This window comes from Quercus lobata, chromosome 10, assembly GCF_001633185.2.
Source record: "Quercus lobata isolate SW786 chromosome 10, ValleyOak3.0 Primary Assembly, whole genome shotgun sequence".
Lineage (NCBI taxonomy): Eukaryota > Viridiplantae > Streptophyta > Magnoliopsida > Fagales > Fagaceae > Quercus > Quercus lobata.
This window is the reverse complement of record NC_044913.1, coordinates 19908616-19926071: the sequence shown is the minus strand read 5'-3', so window position 1 is coordinate 19926071 and position 17456 is coordinate 19908616. Positions and strand designations below refer to the sequence as shown.

General features: G+C 32.7%; 1 protein-coding gene across 2 annotated transcripts; it reads left to right on the top strand.

The window, feature by feature from the left end:
• The first annotated feature begins 7753 nt into the window (after positions 1–7753).
• LOC115963105 lies at positions 7754–14094 on the top strand. Of its 2 annotated transcripts, XR_004085699.1 has the most exons (8): positions 7754–7996; positions 9920–11763; positions 11855–11936; positions 12110–12176; positions 12798–12983; positions 13113–13173; positions 13473–13785; positions 13943–14094. XR_004085699.1 is itself a non-coding variant. In XM_031081997.1 (7 exons), exons 2-7 carry the CDS (start codon positions 10284–10286, stop codon positions 13667–13669), a joined length of 2073 nt encoding a protein of 690 aa, XP_030937857.1. In that variant the 5' UTR covers positions 7754–7996; positions 9920–10283; the 3' UTR covers positions 13670–14057. The 2 variants fall into 2 exon arrangements, 1 of the variants encoding a protein (XP_030937857.1); XM_031081997.1 differs by having other exon boundaries at positions 13473–14057.
• The last annotated feature ends 3362 nt before the right edge of the window (positions 14095–17456 follow it).

Below are 17456 nucleotides of genomic sequence, written 5' to 3'. Positions count from 1 at the left end.
CTGGAATAGACTCTCTATTGGGATGTTTGTTTGTTTGTTCCCTGTAGAGGAATTTTTTAGACTGAAATATTGACTTACTGAATCAAAATATTCAATTACTCCTCTCTCTCTCTCACCTAGACCCGTTTGCTATTCGCACCTAACCCCCATTTGCTCCTTCACACACAATCCAATCAAGACACAAATGATCCTATAACTCTGAATCAATAAAAAAAAAAGTGTGAAAATAAATTGAAAATCAACGCAAGACACAAACACAAACACAATCTTGACCTAATCGAACCCAATCAAGATGATTGATTTGGGCTGCATGCCTCAGCGGTGGAGGAATATAACAATAGAGATATTATTCACGGCTAATTTTTGTGACTGGGCCTAGAATCGTAGTTATTTCCTGTGTTTATATACATTTTCCACTTTCACTCTCACTCCTTTTTTCATTCTGTTTGTTCTCTGTCGTATAGGATTGAATGTACTTAAGAAGAACCACAATAATTTTATATATATAATATTTATTTTTCACAAGATATAAGAATATTACATAGGTCCTATAACAATTGTTCGAATATGAAAGTATCAGGAATAAGGATAAGTGTAACGTTGTAGATTTCAATGACGTGAACTGTAGGAAACATCTTATTAAGGCATTCACAAATATTGGGAAACCAACAACTGAGAAGTAACAAGTAATAGGACCACAAGTTTATAGAGAATTTATTAAAATGTGATATTTCAAAAAGGAAAGCATGATGTGCAAAGTCTTACCTACCTTGAGCACACAACCAACCAATTTTCATCAAAGCCATTCATAACTAGCATCTTAATAAGAATAAGTTTAATCTTACACTGCTGCCGTTTACTCTAAAAAAAAAAGAAGTTTAATCTTACACTTAAGACTATCACTTCACACGAAAATACCTCTTTCTCCAAAATCCCCCATTTATTAGTAAATGGTAAGTTCTTAAATTTAAAACTTTAGGCCTGTTTGATAGGACTATTCTTGTTTTTGTTTTCAAAACAATATAAAAACAATTTTCAAAAAATTGAAATTGAAAATAGTTTTTAGATAATAATTTTTAGATTATATTTATTTGGTGCCCACTTTGAAAAACAGTTTTCAAAGTACTAAAAACAAAAAAAATGATGTTTGGGAGACCATTTCTATTTTTGATATATATCTATATACATATATATATATTTGTTGATAATGATAAGGATAGAGCTCATTTATTTATTTATTTATTTTTGGATAATGATAAGTTTCAAATTTGAAGCATGAGATTTATTTTTTATTTTTTTTAACGATAAAGATTTTTTTTTTTTTTTTGAGAAATAAACACACACACACACACAAGGGAGAGAGAAAGGGGTTCTAACACAAAGACACACCACAACTCCATTCAAAAGCCATGGTAACTTTTAAGGAATGGTGGGGCAAGTTATACTACACACAACACACTCTCTTAAGCAATGTGAGACAATTACCCTTTTTTTTTTAGAAACAAACACACACACACACAAGGGAGAGGGAAAGGGGTTTTAATACAAAAGCACACCACAACTCCACTCAAAAGCCATGGTAACTTTGAAGGGAGGGTGGGACAAGTTATACTACACACAACACACTTTCTTAAGCAATGTGGGACAATTACCCATTCTTTTTTTTGAGAAACAAACACACACACACACACACACACAAGGGAGAGGGAAAGGGTTTCTAACACAACTATGGGGTCCACTGTTTTCATTTTATTTACAACTATACCATTAAAAATGTTTTCTGTATCTCGAAAACATCCTTTTAGCTGTTTTCAAAATCTAGGTTTGAATAAGAAAAATAAGATACGATTTTTTGAAAACTGTATTTAGATTTTAGAGAACATCAAACAAACAATATATAAGTGTGAGACCCACAATTTTATGGTTTGCAAAACAAAAAACTATATTTAAATCCTCTTACCAAACAGGCCATAAATATCCATAATTAAAAGAAATGCCTTTGATAATAAAACTAAACATACCACCGCACACCCTTAGTGTGATGGTTACTCCACAAGTATAAGTGTTTATGGGGTGTGGAGTGTAGGGGGTAAGGGTTGAGGTTCAAGTCTCCAAGAGGGAGTTTGACACATATATACACTTAGATTAGGATAGAGTAGAATTTCTATCTTGTAAAAAAAAAAAAAAAAAACCTAAACATAATCATTTGTCCATCTAGCCAAATAAAAGATTTAAAGCTGAAATTGTGTACCTTAATTTCATATAGGAACCTCTTAGTTCAAAGGACTTAGATCATCAAAAACCCTAAATTTGATCTTAAGTCCTAATCTAAATGATTTCAATTCTTTGATTACTCTCAAATATACCATCATTTCACTAAATTGAACTTACAAAACTCTAATTATATTTCCCGATTCCATAATATCCTAGTGAATTTGGATTTTTTTTTTTTTTTGGTATGAGCAGTGAATTTGGTTAAACCATTATTAGATTGAAAAGGCATTAATTTTACTAATATATATTGTATGGACCTAATTTGAGTCGTAAGCCCAAAAGTTAAAAGGATTTAGGCCCAAAAAGCCCAATACACAATAAAGTAAAAATAGACTGGTATTATCTAAAAAAAATTGTTCTTGGCACAGTTTGAGGAGATCAGTTCTTGTATATAGTTCTTGAAATTGATTACAAGTACAGTTCTTATTGCTACAGTATTTCTCACTCAATTCTCCGATCCCCCCTTCTTAGGATCTTCGCTTTGTTTTATATTCTCCCCCTTCTTTCATCTCCACCTTCCACGTGTACATTAGATTGCTAGTGTTGATCCTTGTCCCATTAGCTCTTTTCTGAAGTCTTTGGGAGTAGCTGTAAAGCTGAAAAATATTGTTCAGATATCACTTCCTCATTAATGCAGCCAGAGAGTTAGCTACAGAGCATTCAATGCGGTGGTAGCAACTTTCTCTTAGATATTTCTCAGCTCCCATTATCATGTACGTTCATAATGCATATCCTTATCAATAGAATTTCCTAGAATGTCACTCTGGATGATAGAACACACTTTTTGATCTCTACTTTGCTTAGCCAAGGAGATACTCCTCCTCGTCCGACCTTCCCCAGCCTTCTCATTCGTAGCTTGCTCATGAAGTTTTGAGTCTCACATCTTCATTATTGTTTATCTGTCCTCGAACCACTAAACGTTCTCAGATAAGGCCCAAGACCCAACATATATTCTTGGACCACTTATCCCTACACACACACACACACACACACACACACACATATATATATTAATAGGCATAATTCAGAGAAAGTTCAATTAGAATTTGAAATTAGAATCCAATTTTGCGCCATGTGTCTAAATTTATATGGGGACTACGCCATAATTATCCACTTAAGTTTGTACCATATGTCCACTTAATTTTTTTAATTTTTGTGCCAAGTGAGTCAATAAGTGCAAAATACCAAGAATCTAATATTAAAAAACTATAAAAAAAAAAAAAAAAAAAAAAACCAATCACATATACTCAATAAAAATCATCACATAACAAAGATCATCACATGTTTTATCTTATTAAATATTAGAAAAAAAATGATCATAATGTATTAAATTTAGGTAAGAATTTTGATATGTGATTAATTACGTTTACATTTTTTTTTATTATAAATAATTTGACTAGTTATTCATATTTTTATGATAAAAGTTGTGTTTAATTTTAAATGTATCCATAATGTGTTACATGCTATTTTTTTATTTATAATTTCACTAATTATTTATATTTTTATAATAAAAATTATGTTTAATTTTAAATGCATCCACGCGTTTGCATGAGTTACATGCTTGTAAATTATAATACATAAAAACCCCACTTTTGTTAGAGCTAATTGGGAGGAGCATAAAATTCTAATCATTGAATAAATACTTCCAAATTGAGCATTTAAATAATTACTTATGGGTTTTTTTTTTTTTTTTTGAGAGAGTTTCAACCTCTAGCATTCGCTCTTGTTGATAATTCTTTATTATCAAACCAAGACACCAATCAGTTTTTAGTATAGGCGAGGATTGAACTCTAGATCTCTTATTCAACCATCAGAGACTTTACCAATTGAGCTAACTGGAACCCATCACTTATGGGGTTTTAATTACATGTTTGTATGATCAATTTGAAGAATTTATAATTGGAATATAAAGACCCCCAAATTAAGCTTAAACCTTAACCCTAAAGTTGAACTCCCTTAAGTTTCTACCAGCCCAAGGCACTTAATATTTAGTAAAATTGACATCAAATATTGAAATAATGGATGTTTTACTTTTATTTTTTTACATACTAGGATGGGTTCAATGAATCCACTCAAAAGATTTAAAAAAAAAAAAAAATTAGAATCAAATATTGAAATAATGGATGTTTTACTTTTACTGTTTTACATACTAAAATGGGTTCAATGAATCCACTCAAAAGATAAGAAAAAACCTAGAATCAGTCATGAGAGAATAAGCATAATTAGAAGAGATTTGGTTGGAATTATGGCAGCACGCTGTCCGAAGGCTTTAAATTAAACTAAAGTGATCAAAGTTTTAAACCCTTCAAGTCTTTATTGAGTTTTTGATCCCATTTGGAAACTTTGAAAAGATCTTTCAAGCGGATACTAAAAAGTTAGGTTTGAAAATAAATATGCATTTGATTCAAAATTTAGATGTTAATTGAATTTAAAATACATAAAATAACAACAATTTTATTTATTTATAATAATGTTGTCTTCTGTTATTTCTCATATTTAAAACTCCATTAAAATTTTTTTTAAATAACTTTTTATCAAATTGGTTACCATCGCAGCGTAAAAACTTTAAGATACTTTATGACTATAGTTTGCCAAGTGGTAACTATTAAAGATATCAAGACCTAATCCTACTAAAGGCCCAAGCTGTTATATAACTTAATCCAGATTCATTGTATTTAATTCTACTTATTTGATTAAAAATATAATTATAATCTTATTTGGAGTGCAAACAAATAATTATGTTCTTATTTGTTTTGTCAAGAGCTTTGCCGCTTAATTGACACATTTTCATACACAAAGTATTTAAGGGTTTACGTGGAAAAGGGTTGAGTTAATTTTTGTTAGTCTAGGATTAAAATTATTATAAAGGAATATTATTTAACGAGCTCATTGAAAAATATAGATCTTGATAGGAAAAGTGTAGCCATCAAGCATTTTTCTCAATGGATTTGTCTCCAAAATCGAATCAGACCAATTCACATTAGTTCATTGTGTTCTCTCTCTGGTCTCTGCCTTCTTTATTTAATGATTATTTTTTCATATTTTCTCATATACCTTGTTATTATATCATAACCATGTCTTGTCTTTTCTTACCAGGAAAGAACCACTTTGAGATAATAGGGGGAAGTGGCTAGAGAGATATCTGAGCGGTGATAGAAGGAAGGGTTTTTTTTTTTTTTTTTAATTATTATATAGGTGATTGTATCTTAGGTAGCAAGGATATTTTTCTGTAGCCAAAATGTAGAAAGGATTATGTATTTTGTTATTATTATATAGGTTATTGTAATTAGGTAAATATTAATATTTTGAAATTTTATGTAATGGATTTGAATTATAACGTATGTCAATTTTTATTTATACAATTTATTTATAAGAAACCATTCACTTTTTGTTTCTATATTTATTCTATTAAAATTTAGTTTAATGTAAAAAAAAAAAGCATTTTACAATTATTCAAATCAAACACAATTTTATTAAATGTAATTGCTTTTTAATAAAATTTTCAACATAATAATTGTAGGGGTGATAGGCCCAAGAGTACATATCTATGTATATATATTGAGCCAGGGGCCCAACTCGAGGACATGAATAGTCCGAGGACGGGCAAACACCTTCCTAAGAATCCATATTGGTAGGTAAAGAGGTGAGGTCTGATCATAACCATCCAAGAAGGCTGTATGAGTAGGAATAATTCCTCGGCGAAGGAATAATTCCTCGGTTGAGCAAAGCCAAGGTCAGAAGGTGTGGTTTGACACTGAGAGCAATGTTTCAAGCGATTTCACTGATGAGGATAAGTATCTAGAAGGAACAGGACAGAGGAAGGCTATGAAATATCTCAAGGGAAAGCTGCTACTACCACATCAAATGCTCTGCAGCTAACTTTCTGGCTGCATTAATGTGGAGAAGACCCCTGAACAGTGCTGCATTGGCTGCCCCAACGCACAGGGGGCCTGAGAGGGTGTCCAATGGGACAAACACTCAAGTAGTGACTTGGATGATCAACAAGTGGATGGTCAAGATCGTCTAAAGAGAATTATATAATGTAAGAGACCCTCCATGGAAAAGGGATCGAGAAGTTAAGAGAAAAACACTGTAGCAATCAAGAATTGAACTTGTAATCAACTTAAGCATCAATATATAAGAACAGATCTCCTCGGACTGTGCCAATGACGATTTTCTTTTAGTTTAAACTTGTCTATCTTCATTTTCTTGTTATCAAGATCTACTTTACTTATCGTTTGATTCACTAAACCCCAGTTTTCCAACTCGCTCCATACAAATTCATTGTTTTGGGTTTTTTGGGTCTAAGTCCATCCACCTTTTGGGCTAGGGACTCAAATCTAGTCCTTACAATAACAAACTCAATATTTTAGAAAAAATCATTTTGTAATAATAAACTTTATTTTGCTTGAAAGCATTACAACAAAATGTACTCTCCAAGTTGGAGTGACAAACACAATCTTAACAACTTAAAAAAAATCTTCAAATTTTAAACCTCAAGCTTATCTTGTACCCCCAAAATTTTTATTTTTATTTTTAGGATTAAAAGATAGAAAATGTTGTACCCCGAACTTAAGGTAAGGATAAAGATACACTTTTTCACAATTTTTGTTACAATTAATTGAAATAGTTGACTATAAGTAATGAATAAACATTTTCACATAAACCAACAACTTTTTATCAACTTCTTAGTTCTTATATCAATTATATTAAAGCCGTGGGAAAAGTTACTAAACAAAATTTGAGTCCATAAACTTTCAAATTAGAAAAATGAGTAATTTTAGTACTATACCCTTTTATCGCAAGTAATTATTAGGTATTTTCGGAGTATAGTGATATGTAATGCTCATTCCTTTTATATTTATGGTAAATCTTACTAATTAAATTTATGGTGAGATTTATCATGAATGTGAGACGAGAAAGTACCACATCACTGTACTTCAAGAATACCTAATAATTTTTCATTTTATCAATTTTCATAACTATTTTATATGACAAATTGTGACTAGTTGCCTATATCATTTTGACATAAATTCAAAACAAAAAAAATTTGGTAAGTAATTTTTTTTTACTATTCATATTTTGTTATAGTAGAATTATGAAAAAGTTGCGACAGAAAATGGTGGGTCATATATTTTATTTTTAAGAAAAATCTCCAAAAAATCAATTTATCACAAATGTGAGAAGAAGAAGTACCATGTCACTCTACTTAAGAAAGCTCTAATAATTTTTTCTTTTGTCAATTTTTATAATTATTTTATTTGACAAACTGTGATAAATTGCCTATATTATTTTTCCTAACTATATTATTTTTTACAGTCATATTTTATTACATCATATAGAATTGTGATAAAGTTGTGACAGAAAATGGTGAGTCATGTATTTTGTTTTTAAGAAAAATCCCCAAAAACCAATCAATCTTGGAGTTCGAACCCAGAGTTCGAACCCACTAGAAACTGTAAAATGGAAACTCTCATCCACAAGTAACCATATTACCTGGCCGTCATATATTATTGCTTTGCTCTCTCTCTCTCTCTCTCTCCTGTCTATGTGCTATTGCTTTGCTTGCAAGTTGCAACTATCAACAAGCTCAGATAAAAGCAACCAAAAAGTCTCCGACCCTTTGTCTCTCTCATTCATTTCCAAAGTCTTCTTTTTCTTCTCCTGATCTAATCACAGCGAGTGCCCTGTACTTATCTGCTTCCCAAAGCTCTTCCACGAGGTTCACTCTCTCTCTCTCTCTCTCTCTCTCTCTCTCTCTCTCTCTCTCTGTGTAACTTTGTCTAGTACTATGATTCTTGTACAGAAAACCCAGTTTGCTAAAGTTTTAGGACATGGGTATTGGATTACTTTATGTGTTTTGGTTGAGATTTGCTTTTTTAAGAGAGTTTAAGTGTTTTTTTCGTCGTTTACAATGATGGGTTTTGTTGGGTTTCGCGTGTTGTCTTCTATTCTTAAATTTTTTTTCATTAATTCTCTGTTTGGGAGCTGAGAAAAAAGAAAAAGAAAAAGTGAAGCAAAAGTAGAAGGAAGCACTATTCAAATTAGAAAATGAGATGAAATGACTCACTTAAATAAGGCGGTTATTGTGTTGTGAGAAAATTTTGTTTTTAGTGGATTATTGTAGTTTGTTTTGTTTGTTTGTTGTTTTTTTTAGCAATGAAACAGTGATGTTAGATTGCTTAGATAGTTTAGGATTCTTTGCTTTTATGGAATTCGGTTAATGTTAAGAATTACCTAGGAATGAAATTTGGAAAATAAGTTAATAAAGCCAAATCATGGGTGTAGTACTAGTGCTAGAGCAATTAGATTTATGTTGCCTGCTGTAATTTTTGTTTTGGTAGCACGCGTAAACATGTGTTACGGACTAGTAGGCAATGGGATCTAGCTCAAATTGCACAATCTCTTGTAAGAATAAGATGAAGGTTGAGGGTGTGGGTTTACAATGAACCAGGTGTGTGTATAATATACCAATAAAAAAAAAGATGTCACCGATATAGACTTTAGAATATTGGTTATTGTGGTACATTTCTTTGGCACTCCCCTCCCACCTCTCTGTGCGTGTTTATAAGATATACTATAGTACTTGGATGTCAATGCTGTTTTAAGTATTCCAAGTAGATTTATGAAAAAACATCAATGACCCCCTAGGTACATTAGCCCATTGGAAGTATTTTTCTTTACCTTGATGTTAGAGAGAGAAATATGTTCTCTTTTGTGCTGAAAAAATCATTTACTATTTCAAATGGTTGAAGTGATTCTGTAAATAGGGAGAGGGGGCTGGTGGGGTTTGAATCCCAGTGCCTAAGCACCACAATAGATGCTGGAACCATAGGGGTATCGGTCAAATTCCATTGAACAATTAGAGATTACTTCCAGCTTTCCCAAGTATGTTTTTTGCAAAACATTGTGCATTTCTAACATGATTGGAGACTGTGTTTTCCTTATTAGGGAAAAAAAAAAAAGTAGGAATGAAGGTTCATGATTGGGCTTAATGCTTATTAAACTGTAAGTATGGTAAGTGTGGTTTTTTTAGGAAGGTCTTCCGTGTCTATATTTTGCATTAGTATATTTAAACTATTATTGATGGCATGAGTGCCTTTTGCTGCATCAAATAGTAGCTTAAAAATGTTTTATAAAACTGTTTCATGCTTACAGTACTTGGGTGATTGGATCTGATTTGTTGTATTCCACTCTATCATTAATGTGTAGTTTTAACTTTTAAATGGTAATTGTTTGAATTGTAAACAAGGAGGGGAAAGGAAGAGAAACTTGCATCTATTTAACTTGTGGCCATGGCGATCTATATGTGAAGGGGTTGTTTTTGTTTTATGGTGGCGTCACTCATGTTTTTCCTGTCTTTTCTAGTCGTGTAGTAATCTTGTGTTATACCTTCATCTGGATATAATTTATTGGTTTGTAAAGAAACCTAAGATCTTTTTCTATGAGAAATTTTGAGCTACTGCTTTTGGATTGTTGCTTATTTGCATATCTTAAATATAGCGTGCATGATTTTTTTTTTTTTTTTTATTGGATAAATAAAATACTTGGTCAATTAAATGTAGTGTGTGCGAGACATCTATATACCTATAGTAATCTCTTATACTATTTGATGCTTATTGTTTCTCTTATACTATAAATAAAGGAACACAGAATAAAAGAAATAGATTGTACCTCTTCTCAAACTCACGGCGAAGTGGCCTAAGAGGAGATATTGTTGTGGATAACAATTTGAATGAAAATGGATGGATGAGAGGAAGAATGGTGGGAGAAGAGAAGTAGAATTTCTTCAACGAAGAGATTCATATATATGGCTTCTAATCACTTTTAGCTAAAGATAGATGTGGTGACTGCATAGGAGAGTTCATGTGCAGAAGAGAAGTGTATGAAGAAGATTAGGATTTAGGAATCATGATGTTATTCACAATAATTATGATGCAGTTAAAGAATTTCTAGAGGGGAGTTCTTTATTGAAGCATACTCTTCCACAGCCTTCAGTCAATGTTAGTATGGACTTGGATCAATCAAGGGCCGAAGTTCATGCCATTATGAATCAGTCACAAAAATATAAAAGGAGGTGTTCTAAGAAGTGTGACCACTCTATGAAAATAAATGATGATGGTCTTGATTGTCAGCAGGGTTCTTCTTCAATGAAAACTACTGCTGACAGCGTTTTCTTTGAAGATTCTTCAGTTGCTATTGGTGGAATGACAGAATCCGGAATACCCCAAAGTAATTCAGAGTCAAAGAGGAGAAAGAAGCAGAATGGGGTGCAAAATTTGCTTGAAAATAAAGGTAAAGATTGTGATCATCCGGAAGGTTCCTCCTTGTTGAATGTGACTCCGCCAGAAATAGATCCATCTTTACAGCTTCCGGTCAAATCCTGTTTAGAGTTGGAGGGAGAAATGGCACAATCTTGTATGGAAGTAAGTTGTTCTCAAGTAAAGATTAAGAGAAGGGAGCAGAACAAGAAGTGTAGTGCCTCAGAAATTAATGATAGAGAGTGTGATCTCCAAGAAAGTGGCACAGATGTTAAGCTTCTTGAGAAAGATGATAATTCTGTTCTGCAACTTTCAAAGATGAAAACAAATGCGAAGGATAACTCTGTCATCCTTGGGGAGGAAATTAAATTTGTGAAGAGTGCAAATACTGTTTTAATGGAGAAACATGTTGATGACCTAAATAATAAACATGATTCACTTGACGAGAAGAATCTTAAAACCTATAAGAGGAAATCTGTCAGAAAAAGCAGTAGGAGAAGTGAAAAGTCCTCTGCCTCCTTTAGCAATAGTTCAGAATCCATCGAAGATGGTATGGGTCCTTTGTTTCATTGTTCTGATGAAGAAGTACCTACAGCTGGATTACTGGAGAAGTCAGATGGAGAACTTTTAGGGGAGCATGCTACCCCAGCACAGGTTGTGGATGACGTTTTGATGGAGGAAGCCTCGTTTAACTGTGCAGATGGTGAACCTGCATCAAGGGACTGCAAGGTGACAAGTGAAATTAAGACTTTTGAAAAGAATTTTTGCGAACTTAGTTTTGTAAATGATGTTTCTGTGCCAGACAAACTAAAAGAGCACTTAGAACAGAAAAATGGGGGAATGAACTGTAAGATCCAAATTGCAGGACGGGATTTGTCTCGTGTAAATGAAGATTTTGATGAACCTGCATTTTCTGGTGAGATAAACACTGCTGATAATATATCTGGATGTAGTCCTTCTTGCAAGCACCTTAAAAAGGTGGATGTTGAGAGAGAAACCAAGATGAAAGGAAGTGCCTCATCATGCTTAGTAAAAGATGATGCTTATTTGGATGTTATTGACAAAGAGGGAAGTCTTTCTCAAATATCAGACCCTTCTCCAGAAAGAGCTCTTATGGATTCTTCTAGGAAAAAGCTTCTCATCCTTGATGTGAATGGTCTGCTTCTTGATATTGTTCCTTATGCTCCCAGTGGATATGTATCAGATGCAACTATATCAAATAAACCAGGTGAAACTTGACACTTAAACATTGGTTTAGAGTGTGGCATTCAACAGCTCAATTCTAACTTGACTGTTTCTCTGTGTCTTTTATCCCCCAGTTTTTAAGAGGCCTTTTTGTGATGGTTTTCTACAGTTCTGTTTTGACAGATTTGTTGTGGGTGTTTGGTCATCAAGAACCAAGTAAGATTCACTCTTTGACTGATTAGTACTCTCTTTCTCTCCTTATTTTGATTTTCTTTTAAAGGGCATTTCGTTTTAAAGATGTAAGCCCTTAACATTAGTGGATCAAAAAATTAGCTTCACTTTATGATGAATCTTGTGCCTTGACCATGTTGCTTATTATCATCTTGTAGAAGGAACATGGACAGGCTGATTGACTTTCTTATGGGAGATTCCAAAAATAAATTGGCCTTCTGTTGGGTAATTTCCATTTCAAATCTATATTTTCTTTTCAGTAAACTCCCTTTCAACTTGCATGGAAAAAATTGACCGTGGGTATCACTTTCCAAGTTTGATGTTTGTTTGACTGGTACTAAGGTGGTCAAAGTTTTCTTCTTACGCATATATGATCTGCTTCCAAGTTTCAGTCTTCCCTACCATTCACAATTTAATATAACTTTCATTTGTTGTAATTGGTTGCATTTTATGAAGTTCTTGTACCTACTCTTGGAAGCTGTCATTTTGGTAACTTATGGAGTTTGTGAATTCTTTAATTTTTTCCTTTTGGTTTTTGTTTCAATGTTATGAAGCAAATAAAAACTATAAAATTATTGCCCCTCCACACCCCCTCTTAGTGGCACGCCCAAGGCACTTATCCTTTCCCTAAGAGCCACAATACTTTGTCTTTGTGATCGGGTATCCCAGCTAGTTCATAGAATAGGCTTTTTCAAAATTGTGAACAAAGAGCATTTTTAAACTTGCTGTTGGTGTCAGTGTCTTTTGTGAAGGCTGTGACCAGTTAAAATAATTTCTTTCTAGAAAATTATCGTACTGTACATATTATTATTATTATTATTATCTATATTGATTGGTTTTCTGCAGGACCAATCACATTGTACCAGTACCGGATTCAATACCATTGAGAATAGAGAAAAGCCTCTGCTTTTGAAGGAACTTAGAAAATTATGGGAAAAGCTTGAGCCTAATCTTCCTTGGGAAAAGGGGGACTATAATGAAGCAAACACATTATTGTTGGATGATTCACCATACAAGGCTTTAGTTAATCCGGTTAGCCAATCAATCCTATTTTCATTTGTTTGTGTCACTTGGGAATTATGACTTGTTTTAAGATGCTGGATTATATCCCAACGCTGATATTGTTTATTTTTTGAACTTTGCATGTTGTCATCATTTTAGGTCAACACAGCAATATTTCCACATACATATCGGTATACTGATATTAATGACACATCATTAGGTGAGCCACTCTTTAGAGTTGATAGAAAATTTTTGTTCTTCTTTTTCTAGTATAGATTATTTTCAGATTATGGCCGATTTTAAAGTTCCTTCCGTGTTCTTTACATTTTTGCTGCGGGAAATTGTATAATGTTGCCTTTGTAATTGAATAGTGGGTGCGTCACTTTGTTCGTCTTGGGATGTTAATTGTTGCACTAGTTTACTGTTACATTGATTAACTTGTTGGTCATGTTTGTTCATTTTTATGAATAATACTCCTTAAACAATAACCTGTTAGTTTTGAACATGCTTTTGCCACAGGACCCAGAGGCGATCTTCGTGTTTATCTGGGAAGGTTAGCTATGGCAGAGAATGTTCAAAAATATGTTGAGAAGAACCCATTTGGTCAACGTGCCATTACAAAATGGAACCCATCTTGGGGATTCTATCGTAAGGTCATAGACGCAATTGCATTCTCAACTCAAGATGATGCCAGTAAATCTTTGAGTTGCTCATAGTGATTAGTGATGCACTGCATGTAATCTCCCAAGACAAATCACAACATGATTTTTGTTCTAATTACTGTTATTGGAGTACCTTACGGGGATGCTGGAGATGCTAGTGGGTATACTAGGTGATACCATGCTTCAGCTTAGCTCTTTTGTAATTGTCTAGTACCTTGGTATCATTGGCCTGTGATTTTTTGCTTCCTAACCACATGATGTTTCAAGATTTAGTCAAGTATAATTAAAAGGTCATTCTCTGTGTTTGTTTGTTTTTTTTGGTTGTAGAAAGCAAAGAATGAATTAGTGCAAGCATGAAACAACCATTGTCATCAAAATCTTGTGAATTAGACATTATTATTATTGGGTGGCGCTCTGGACATGGCTGACTGATGTCCACATCTATTTTCTTCCCCAATTTATACACAAATCCTTTTGTACGTGCATCCTCCACAATGAAGGAAAAAAAAAAAACCTCCCTAGTCTCTCTCTCTCTCTCTCATTTATTGAGTTAATTTTATTTTTTATTCATAGTTTTAGCCTTAAATATTTATTATATATGCATTTGGAGTTGTAATTTTTAATTCATAAATTGTTTATCATATTTCACATTTCGTTATCAAATTCACAATTTCTTATTAATGAAATTGTAAATCTATTTCAATATATGCAACTACACAATTTCTTATTAATGAAATTGTAAATCTATTTCAATATATGCAACTAGCCTTACTTTCTTATAGAAATTATATGACTTAGAAAAAATAATTATAGTATATATATAGAGAGAGAGTGTGTCAGATATGTGTCCAGCTACTTTGCCATTTCCTATGTATAATATTTAAAAATAAATAAAAATACACATATTCAAGGATTTTTTAATAAAAAAATTACATAAGATTTTTTTAATGTATGCCATTTTTTTTTTCTGTTTATTAAAAAAAAAAAAAAAATCTAGGGGGACCAAGGCCCTAATGGTGCTCGGCAAATTATTATATCTCAATTTCCTAAGCTAAGTGTAAAAGAAAAATATGGATTTTTAACATCTCAATTTTGGAGTCATAAGAGAACCAAACCACGTTAATCTTGTTTGATTTAATTTAAATATTTTAATTAATTGAAAACTTAAAAGAGTTAGAATAAGATTGTGAGTGGTGGGTTATAGAAGAAGGTTTAAGACTTTTTCTAAATAATTTTTTTTCAACTTTGGGAGGGTGGGGAGAAGGGGCCCATGGCATTCTAATCCCTTTAATAATTTCACCGTTAAGGTCTACTACACAAAATTTATAGGAGACTCTTTTAAACTTTTGGGGGCTGATTTTATTAGCCAGATTTAGTTGGTTTAGATGATTTAGGTGCATGTCTTTTTAAATGATTGGATATGTATATTTTAGAGAATTTGATGAATTTTTTTTAGAGAAATTTCATTAACTTGATGATAGAAAAAGTGTGCACGTCCAATTATATATATATATATATATATATATATATTCTAAATTGGATAGCTAATTATGTGGTTGGAATAGAGAATATGAGAAAGATAATGAAACTCTTTTACACGGAATAAAAGAGAGAGAGGAGTTGTTGGAGCTTGCAAAGGTGTATCTACAGAAATGGTTAATAAAAGGAATAATAATCACGTTAGAGACATGATATTGTTCACAACTTATGGGTGTCAAGTTATAAGTAAAGCACCATCTCTTACCCACAGCATATGATTTTAAATCATGTATTAATTACAACATGTTATTACTTGAACTATCATGAAAAAACATTAGTGTGAATTTTTGTGTCTTGATTTTATTCACATCATTAATGTATTGATACTATCAGTTTGCAGCTCTGGATTTTGTTATAAATATATTTCCTCTTGCTTTTAAGGTATTTTATTTAATTAAGAACAAAATTTAGTTACAAAATTGGTTGTAACTTAGGGCTACAATCTTAGTCAATATTTTTTTATTGTAGGTAAATTTTGACAAATTTACCACTAAATTACATCTTCTTATTATATCCACCATGTTTGCAAAATTTTTAGAAAATTAAAGATCAATAGTTATATAATTAATAAATTGTTTAAATTGTAAGTTTTTATAGTTTAAAATTATAAATAAAATATAAGTTTATAGATCATATGGTAAATAATATTCGATTAACACAAAATTTGATACGTGTATTAAGAACGTAAAGAACATACAATTCAATGGTTAAAATTTCAAAATATGTAGTAATGTTTATTTTATTGAATAATGTTGTGACTTTAAACTACAACCAATTTTGTAGTTAAACTTTATCCTTTATTTAATCATAACAAGTAAGCTAGTCGAGAATTGAGTGAAATTTTGTTTGTACTATTATTTACACATCCTCTAAACTACTCTTTTTGTATTTTACTTGTTGGAAAAATAGTATGGAGTGAATAAGAAATTGACTCCTAATGTGTCCACTTGAACAAGATATTGAAGTGGTGAGAATTCTTGAGTCCCATATAGGAAATGATAGAGAATATGAGTTTATATGCTCATAGGTTAGATATTGGGTTGGGCTTTAGGCATGTGTGGACTGGGCCCTCTTGTCCAAATAATAATAATATTTTATTATTTTATTTCTTGAGTTAGTAAGTCTGCATATAGCAATTTTTTCTGAAACAGTGTGTCTGTTCAGTAACATATATATTTATAGTCTCTCATTCATGAAAATATAACTTTTGAGAAACTCTTCCAGAAAGAAAATATTTTGTGCATTCATTTGGGTCAAAGAGAGAGAAAGAGACATAGATTAGTTCGCAGAGCACAGACCTTGTGTGCTTCTTCTCCGTGCTGTAGATTATTTTATCCTGGAAGGCAGACGTCCGTGAATCTCAAAGCACCATAGATTATGCGAGGGGCAAAATTTGCTTTAAGGAGATTGTGTCAAACACAAGACTTGATCTGTATCATTCATCCTTCATGCATTTGATTTGTGAGTTTTTAATTATTTTGCAGATTTCTTCTTATGTATACAATATTTATTTATTGTTTTTGCCTATCACATCTATTTGTGTTATTACTTATTATTATATTTGTATGTTGTTCATTTTTTTGGCTTAATCACAAAAGTAAATTGTTGAAATATATCCAACAATCTTAAAGCATAATTATTATTTTCTTCATTTATTTTTTTGATTCTACGAAAAGTTTTGTAAATAATGGGTCGAATTACGTTGCCATCGTTAACTTGTTTTTGGTGGTTTGTTGTATTGCCTGTTACTGTTTGTGTTAATCGATACACAAGTAATAATGTTGATGATGGTTACAGGCCTTATGGCTAATGATCAGTGAGATTCCTATTACTGTTGTAGTGTTGTAATTGTGTTTCGGTGTAACACTGCTTCAGTAATCGTGTGTCAAAGTAATTTGTTTACAGACTAGTTGGCATGTTGTTGATTATCTGGGATGCACGGACGCGGCTCCTAGGCCGGCGCACTCACGTCCGACGCGGCGACGTGGGAGGGACGCCGCAGACCGCGCCTCCGTCCCGTGTCGTGCCGCGTCGCGCCACGTGGCAGATCTCGATTCGGGCCGACGCGGGCCGACGCTGCCAAAGTCGGCGCCGACACGGCCGAAATCGGTGTCGACGCGGCCGAAATCGGGCCGACTCGGTTCGTATCGGCCTGTATCGGCCGAAACGACCGAGTCAGGCCGAAATTCAAAAAAAAAAAAAAAAAAAAAGGTGCAAACGCACCGTTTGACTTAAGGGGTCTTAACCTAAATACCCAGACCCCTTAAGTCACTCACACTTCATCCAAATCTCCTCTCTCACT